The sequence below is a fragment of the Syngnathoides biaculeatus genome, chromosome 22 (genome assembly GCF_019802595.1).
Source record: "Syngnathoides biaculeatus isolate LvHL_M chromosome 22, ASM1980259v1, whole genome shotgun sequence".
In the NCBI taxonomy this organism is placed as follows: domain Eukaryota; kingdom Metazoa; phylum Chordata; class Actinopteri; order Syngnathiformes; family Syngnathidae; genus Syngnathoides; species Syngnathoides biaculeatus.
The window spans coordinates 14,056,791-14,065,915 of record NC_084661.1 but is presented as its reverse complement, the minus strand read 5'-3'; the positions used below and the strand labels follow the sequence as shown (position 1 = coordinate 14,065,915).

At 39.8% G+C, this 9,125-nt stretch overlaps 1 protein-coding gene across 1 annotated transcript in view; it reads right to left on the bottom strand.

The window, feature by feature from the left end:
• Positions 1-219: 219 nt before the first annotated feature.
• LOC133495987 (zinc finger protein 385C-like) overlaps positions 220-9,125 on the bottom strand; it is a 36,661-nt gene continuing 27,755 nt past the window's right edge. The window contains exons 3-9 of the mRNA XM_061811096.1: positions 8,418-8,569; positions 7,638-7,745; positions 5,139-5,310; positions 3,681-4,007; positions 2,935-3,146; positions 2,536-2,640; positions 220-1,975 (exon numbers count right to left, since the gene is read on the bottom strand). Coding sequence (XP_061667080.1) covers positions 1,745-1,975; positions 2,536-2,640; positions 2,935-3,146; positions 3,681-4,007; positions 5,139-5,310; positions 7,638-7,745; positions 8,418-8,569 — 1,307 coding nt within the window. The 3' untranslated portion in view covers positions 220-1,744. The remainder of the gene's footprint in view (positions 1,976-2,535; positions 2,641-2,934; positions 3,147-3,680; positions 4,008-5,138; positions 5,311-7,637; positions 7,746-8,417; positions 8,570-9,125) is intronic.

Here is a 9,125-nt window from a genome sequence, read left to right as displayed (position 1 = left end):
TATCGGCTAGTTACCGGTCTCATGACAGCTATAATTTACACATTTATGTATTCTGTGCATGATAACTTGAAATTTCCCTCTCTCTCTTCCCAAGGATATGATTATTTAGCAAAAAAAAAAAAAAAGTAAAATAAAGTGTATTATGAATCATTCAGCCCTGTAAAATCATCAGAGGTCCGTTCATAAAGTTAATGTTAAATATTATGAGCATTTGTGGATGAAATGTTTTATTTAACAGTTTCTCTGAGGTTTGGAATTACATCGCTGGATCAAATGCTTCCCAAAATACTTCAAAATTCATACACCACATCAAATTTAGTGATTGTTTCAATGCAGGGGAAATAAACACAACCGCAACGGTGTAAAAATAGCAACAACAAAAAAATTACATCCAAATGAATGCAGAATACATTATACACTCATGAACAAATATTCTATACATTTTTAGTCTACATTATTGCACTTGATGAACAGTTACGCTAGTTTTCATGAACCACATTTGAAAACATAAACCTATTGCTTAAAATGGAATTAAAGCTATAAAAATATTTCCAAGGAATAACGATTCATGAAATTGGACTTTTCTCAGCTTGCGCAAAAAGCATCTCTAAGTTCATTTCAGTAAAGTATTTGAAGAATTTGGAAAAAGGTTCCCCACCCCTGCTTTAATAGCTCATGTCAAATATAGTTTTTAATGGAAAAACAAATAAAAAATAATAATTCACAAAGTGTGGTTAAAGTTCTTGGCTTTGTTTATGGCACAGGTCAGAAAAAGACAAAAATGGAACAACATTTTGATGTATTTGATGACAGTACAATGCAAAGTGACTGCAGTTATTATTAATATTTTTTTACTTTGTGCTCACCAATACACCAATCTATGTTTGGAAACTCATTCAGGAATGATATCGTTTTTTTTTCCCAGAGTACAACGAGAAAGCTCTCAAATTTGGCAACACAAGCGTGACATTTAAAATCTTGTGCAATGGCAGACTATTATTTTATAAATAAAACAGAAATGTGAATTTATTTATGGCTTCCGATGGGGTTCGGACCCCAGGAAACATGCACTCAAATAGTTGAGTGATGGTCCTTAAACAGTGGTACCTTGATTTTGTATCAAATCAGTTTTACCCACTGAAATGAATTGAAATGGAATTAATCCGTTCTTGCCTCCCAAAAAAATTTTTTTTTTTTGGTACGTTTTTAAATAAATAAAAATAGCACTACAGTTTGCCCTTGCCCATCTGCAGTTCACCGTTCTCGGCCTCGCATAGTCGCAGATTTTGGTCACCAGGTTTTTTTTTTTTTTTTTTTTTTTTTTTTTACCGCATTTTAACGATTGTAAAGGTCTTAAAGGTCCACATTAGACATTTCGCCTTACAATGTGGGGTGCACCTTGTGTGTACACCGAGTTCTGACATTTGCAAATACAAATGCAATTGCAAATACTTTGTGAGTGTTTTCATTTTCTTTTTGTATGATTGGTTGCTTGTCCTCTTCAATAAATGGCTGAAAGTGCATTGTCAGTATGGCTCTTTTTTTTTTTCCTCCCCACCTCACTTCACTTAAGCAGCGCCGTAGCTCAACTTTTGGTCAAAATCTTTGCTCGCAACAAGCGACGACTCGTGACTTTAACATCTCGTAAGTTGGGGCACTCGTAAGTCAAAGCACCGCTGTATTTTGTGGGCAAGTGTGCATACTGTACTGATGACGCGTCAAATGTGACATTTTGTCTTTGTTGTCAATAAGGAGAAAAAATAATGGGCGGGTGCGTCGCCCTCAGCGGTCCCGGGGCAGGTCTGAAGAGGGCGGGGCTTATCAGGGGACCGTGGATGATGGCCGTGGGACCCTGCGGCAGTCGCAGTGCCAGCGGCGTGGAAGCCAGAGTGCACAAGGCGGCTGGATTGAGGGCGCCGGTCTGGAACCCTGCCGGCAGGGCCTTGGACAACTGCTTCTGCAAGGCCAGTTTAGTCTGCAACACAAGGGACTCCCTTCAGATGTGTATCATCTCTCATCATTGTAATGAACAGAAATGCCATTGATCCGTTCCAGCCTACTTCCCAACAAAAAAACAACAAAAATGTGCTTTTTAAGAAGAAAAATAGCACTCTATAATATTGTACCTCATTAAAAAGGACAGGAGTAACACAAGTAAATAGAATATATTGAATTAAAGAGTTTGCACATTATCATTTAGGGGGCACTATAATAGCTAAACAGACCCAAACAAGTAAGAATCATGAGTATTCTATGTTATCCGTTAGCCTGCCAACGCCAGAGGATACAGAATATATGACATATACGTATCAAATATTGTGATACTGCCTGTCTACATGTGTTGGTCCACCCTTTTTTCAGTTGCTTGGAGCGTTATAACATGATTACAATGTTATTCGTAAGCCCGCCAATACCATTTTCCATTGTGTCAGCAATACGCGAGCCCAGGTATTGTTAAGCAAAGTTGTTTGGTTGGTTTTAATCACAAATTAACTTATGAATGTGTGTGTGTGTGTGCGTGCAAAAAATTCTTACCGCTAATGCAGTGCAGGGCTGCAGTTTATTATAAGGCGTGAATTTAGCCTTCACCTTCACAGGCTTCCCGGCCAAATGCTCTTTATGTCTTCTGCTGTTCATGTGCTGTGAGACACATATTGATGACATTATATTAAAAAAAAAAAAAAAAAAGCTCTGATTTATGATGTGAAAAATTGAAAGTTGTTTGTTATTTGTTATTATTCTATTTTTATGAAAAGTTAGGGATATTGGAGTTGTGGGTGAAATTACAGGTCAAGTAACCTTAATTTGGCCTTCTCTGTAGAACTGTTCCCCGTTTCATTACTTTTTGCACAACTTGCTGTTCTCTGAAAGATTTCATTTTTTTTTAAATGAGTGGCGTATATTTTAAAGAAGAAAATTCTCATTGCCGCCTACCTGTTTGAGCTGGGTCTCCGAGTTGACGGCCACCTGGCACAGTTGACAATGAAAACGCTGGCCGGCGATGCCCAGCGCCGGCCTGGTCCTGTTGGTGCCCATCCGTTGCTTCGTTATTCGGGACGGGCGTCTGGGCGAGGACGTTCTCTTCGCCCTGCGGTGCGACTGACTGCTGCTGTTGGGACTGTGCAGCATCTGCTTGTGTTTAGAGCCTGGTGAGGAGTAAAATAAGGGCATGCGGTAATAGTATCGTGTACGCTACAATGCTTCCAATAATCCCATTTCACTTAATTGACTCCAAAAAAATATTTTGCACAAATCATCATGTGCTGAGAGGCAGAACACTTCAACACTTTCACCAAATGGCAGAAAGCACGTTTAACTTGTGTGTCCACTTGTTGACATTCATCACAAAGGATAAAGAATATAGGCCAGGGAGTATTGTTATATTGTCAGTCTATATGTGTTGCTCAAGCATATGTGCTCTTAGCTTTAAAATCCTGTCAGTCGGGAAACTAAGGCACCACTGTAGATATTTTTTTTCACGAGATTTTTATTTATGTCAAGTAAAATATGTACTTAAATACTGGGGGAAAACTACACTATAGAAGCCAAGTCAGGTACCTTGACATCATATTTTTTAGTGGTTTTGTGGTTACTGAAAAGAAAATAATGAAATGAACCCTAATAATGCAAAGGTTCTGTACCCTTGCATTCCAAAAACACAGTCCAGTAGTAAAACTCACCACTACAGTGGGCTTCTAGTTGAGAGCTGGAGTTCACCGTGACTTTGCATGTGGGACAGTGGAGCTGTTTTATGTTGGCCTCCTTATCCTCCACCTTCACCCCATCATCATCTTTTTCCCCGACAGCAGGGGGGCCCTGAGGGGCGCGCCGTGCCGGAGGTGGGCCGTCAATCGCCGCCCCCGCCAATGGTAAATAGGAGTACGGAGGGCTGTGAGGAAATTGCTGGGACAGCTGAGGAGCGTGGCTTGAGGAGGAGTCTGCAGCGGGAGGAGGGGGGCTTACGCCGCTTCCGAGGCCCGTTTCCAGTTGCGACGATGTGCTAGATTCTGAACACACAAAACCGTGACCACTCGTATTTTCTATATGCCTCACGCCATAACTGAGTGATGGGAGCCTTCCAAAAACGCAAGCTTTTCCCATCGGTCAATTATATTGCTTCATATAGGATTTTTGTTTCTTTTTCAGAGATTAGATTTTGAATTTTTTTCTTAACTATAGATGTTTCCATGGATGAAATGAACATTAAAAAAAAAGGTTTTCAAAATACATTTTTAAATGCATATTTTATACAAATGCTGCATTTAAACATTATGTCCTTATTTCTTTATTTATTTATTTATCCATCCATCCACCCATTTATGTATTTATCTGTCTGTCTGTTTGTTGATTTATTTATTTATTTATTCATTCATTCAGTCGTTCATTCATTCGGTTATTTTTTCATGTATTTATTTATTCATTCATTCATTGGTTATTTATTTATTTATTCATTCACCCATCCATCGGTTATTTATTTATTTGTGTGCTTATGTATTTATTTATTTTGTGCACTTGTTTCATTCAAATCAGCTGTTCACATGGCCACGCCTGGTGTGCAAATAAAAGGTTTATTCTCACATGATAATACTGTATTGTATTTATACGTTGTGAAACATATTTTAGAATATCAAAGAAATTTCAATTCATATTTCCTCTTCCTTTTTCAATGTATTGCCTTACAGTATAAGCAGGGATTTACACAAATATTCAAAATTAAATGAACAATCTCGCAACATTCACCAGCACACCCTTAAAAAAAACTGTAGAAAATGTGTCTCGATGATGAAAAACGAAAACGGCATCGCTTTTCAGGTGCTATTTGCATGCTTTAATGCCTCTTTACAGGGCGTCCGCACTTGATGGGAGTAATTAGCCCCGCGACAGAGGGCCGTGATTGCAGGGCAGGTAATAACTGCTAATCAGTCAAGAGAGTGGCAGCTACCAGACTTAGCACCTTCTAGTCGGCTGCCTCAATTACTACTCATCACCAAGAGGAGAGAGAGTGGGGCGTTTGTGAAAATATGGATATTAGCTTGAGCAGGTGCACCTAATGCATTATTGCTGATTTTTAACTACAGCATTGTGGGTCTGGAATGCAACTCCCCCAGATACACAGTCAATTTGTGTACTTTTAATACCTGTGCTGTTGTTTGAATTCAAGTCTGTTTGTGGTCCACTTTCTCCCGCCGTCCGCTTCTCTTTGTCCCCCGTGGATGGGCCGTGCTTCTTCTTCTGCCGGTTCCTCTGGTTCTCCAGAGCCTTCATCTTGCGAGTGTGTTTGTGACCCTTGTAGTGGGCCTCAGCCTGGTTCTGATCATGACACACACGCACACCAAGATGCACATAAACATTTAAGAGCTGGTAAAAGTAATCACGCTCTGAACTTGAGTACCGTAATTTCCGGGCTACAAGCCGCGACTTTTTTCACACGATTTCAACTCTGAGGTTTATGCAGCTAATTTGTGTATTTTTTCTATCAGTCGCAAGGGGGCACTGGAGAGCAAAATGTAAGACTGGTGGAATATATGTGCAGAGGAAGTGACTTTTACCGCCCCTGTTAGTGCTGCGCTAGTGTTAACGCTGTGCTAGCATGTTGCTGCTGTGTTACTGGCATGTCTCGGTGATATTTACCGGTAAGTTTTATTTCAACCGGCCCTGTTAGCGTTAGCACTAGCGTTAAACACTTTCTGTGTACCATCTTTGTAAATATCTCCTGTTTCAATGTGGGCACTTGCGGCTTTTACACAGCTGCGGCGTATGTACACACCAAATGGTATTTCCCTTACAAATGTACTCAGTGAGGCTTATAACCAGGTGCGCTCTGTAGACCGGGAATTACGGTATTAGTAAAATACTTGTGTAAAAAAGACTCAGGTAAAAAGTATTGCTTGAACTCCTTCAATTAAAAAGCACAGACTAAAAAATGTATTTAGGTACAAAAGGAAAACAATATATATTTTTGATGTCCATTATATTTTATTTTACTGTATATCAGGTTTACAAATGTGCTTCAATGGATAAAAAAAATATTTTAGTTTTTATAAGCAAGTGTAACGTAGCGTTTGCTAAGGTTTTTTTATATGATTAAAAGAACATGCACGTTGTGAATTGCCGAATGAAAAATAAATACAGTAGCTAATGAAAACGGAAAAAACAACTATGTTTCTGTGGTATGCTGTCCGCCTTATCAGTTGACTATTTTTTTTTTTTTTACATATTGTCATCAATTGCACGGGGGATGAAAAAAAAACAAAAAAAAAGACAATCCATATTTATAGTATGTATGGACTAGCAAGTAGATATATCTATGTTAAAATTTAGGGAGTAAAAGCAAAAAGTCACCAGAAAAACAAGTAATCAGGTATAGTACAGACACCCGATAATCTACTGAAGTACAGTAACAAAGTATTTGTACCTTGTTGCTTCCCACCACTGACACATACAAGACTAGAACGAGCGTACACTGGGGTGATTTCATTAGCGAGGGGCACCATGAAATCAGTTCAGTGTAATCGCTCCATCTGCTCCATCTTTTCGGCTTCACATGCAAGCGTGGAGCTGGGAGATAAAGGATAACAGTCAGCGTTTGACTGCGAGGAAGCCCCTGCTGCACGGCCGCCGCATTCATCGCTGCCCTCACAAATTGAGCGCCGGCTCGTGACCATCCTCCCGAGCTCATTTGCTCATCTCGCCACTGATTCGGTGTGACACAAATTGCCCCCCACGTCTGTGAACGCTCACATGACCTCTGAGCTCATCTCTGCGATTGCGTGCAGACTCTGGACGGGGTAGAGACGGAGGGCAAGAATCTGGTTCCGGTTTCCGGCGCACACGAAAGCACCGGAACACATTGGAACGAAATGCGGACACCCTCTGAATGTGCGTCAACACGAGCCGTTCAGCGTGATGTGCTGGGGACAGAGGCCAGTGTACGATGAATTTATTATGTTATGTATTATATTTTCATAGGTTACTTTAGAGTAGTTTTGTGAGTTAAGCAAGTGGGTGTGGTCAAAGCAGGCAAGCGGTGACAGGAGAAGGAAGAAGTTTATATCGACAACAGCGTTTTAAAGATTAAGGATATGTGGGTTCTAATATTTACAGAGATCGATTGTATCCAATATTTATTTCGAAAAACTTACAGCAAACACTACAACTCAAAGTGCTTCTTCAATATTGAGTATATTTGAAATATTATTGTACATCTTCAATTTTTAGACACCTTAGGACACCTTGTGAATTATATTTAACATAATTCAAAGAATTTTACCTTCCAGTTTCCGCATGAGAACCAACAATAAATATGAAGGATATATTTGGACTTAAATGCTCGCTGGGGGGGGGGTTAGAGGAGGACATAATTGCAAATGCGCTCCCTTCAACTTGCAGTGGCCTTTATTCACACAGCTAACAATATAAATGCAAATATGTCTAAAAATTGAACTGTATAGGAAAAAGGTAGCTAAATTAATATGAATAGGAGTGTGTGATAAGGGCAGGGACGGCAATCACGCTGGCTGGTTTCCCCTCTGAAGCCCAAAAAAAAAAAAAAAAAATGGAAGAAAGATAAGGCTGCCTCGGGAATATTTTAATTTTCAGAACGTATGAAATGTGTAAATTATGAACATGGCACTTACAGTAGAGTTGAAGCGCAGGTGACAAATATTACATGTGATAGTTGTTCTTCTCTTGGGCGGAGCGATGCCGAACGTGTGGTTGATCACTGCCTTCTGCACCGGATCCATCTGTGTAAGCACACGGATTTTGGTCCATAACCCAAAAACATGAGTCATACTCAAGTGAGAGCACATTATAGCTAACAAATTTGATCAAACATTGCCCAGATATTTTTTGATGGTAATGGTCTTTAATTGAGAGCGCACAAACTGGAAGTGGCAGTAAACAGATTTACTTGTTTATTATTGTGGTATAAATCAATTTGGGTAGAATGGATTTCAGTCTAGAGTCAAGAATTGGAAAATATTTCTACCAGATTACATTGATTATTAATTTTTGAACAAGGTTCCAAAAGAGGCGGTCAAAAGCTTACTGTACTCTAATAGAGTAAATGAAAGATATAATTTTGATTCCAAGAGGTGGAAGCTCCCTCTGTTAACTGTACATAGACTGTAATGTTATGTGGTTTAAGGAAAAAAAAGACGGCACTGAGAATATGCCAAAAGTGATTTTTTTTTTGACAATTATACAACCTAAACATTGTGCAAACAAATGGGAATTTTAAGGAATTCAAAATATTTAAAAGAATGGATATTTAGTATTGAGTAATGAGAATTAAATATACAGTAGGACGCAAAAAAAGAGCAAAAAATGGACTCAAAGAAGATGAAAGGGCTATAAAATTGAAGAAGGCTTGAAGGTTGGATAAAATGTATTATTGTTTTGTTCCTGGATCTCACCGTGTTGAAATTTGGGAAAAGGCTGAGGGGCAAGGAGGTGCTGATCCTGAGTGGCAGGAAGTGTTCCAGGTGGTTGTGAGACGGGAGGCTAGCTCGCCCTGACAGAGGCAGGGAACCCAGGAGAGGGTGGACCTGGTTGTGGGACAGCGTACCTGGAGGGGTGGGGGGGGGACGACGACAACATAACAATCAGTGTTGTCAACCTTTTGCTATTTCACCACAAAGCGAGACATGATAATGACCTGCGGTGATTGTATTAAATCAAATTTCAAAAAATAGCAGCAGATGATGAGTCACCCCGCGTGACTATCTCGTCAACACTTTGCTGGCCTGCACAATGTCAGACTGCTCATAATTTACACGCGCCGTGACCTTTGTCTAAACCCCAGGCAAACATTAGAGCGCTGACATTTACATGCACAGTGTGATACAAAGGTTTGGGGGCCGGGTAAACTGTTAAGAAGCTAGTCATCAATGACGCTCAAAACGCAATTCTATTCTATTTGTTCTATCACAAAACGCAAACGTTCATTTGTTGCGCACTACTTGGCTGCAGCCAGCGGAGGTGTGTTCTCATGCTGATTTACACGTTAGCTGCATGGTAGCTAACGTGAAAATCAGTGTTTCCTCAATTATTGGCGAGCCAGATTTAGCATACAAGATAAAGTTAATACAGAGGCTAAAAAGATTTTAATTTAGGCTACAAAC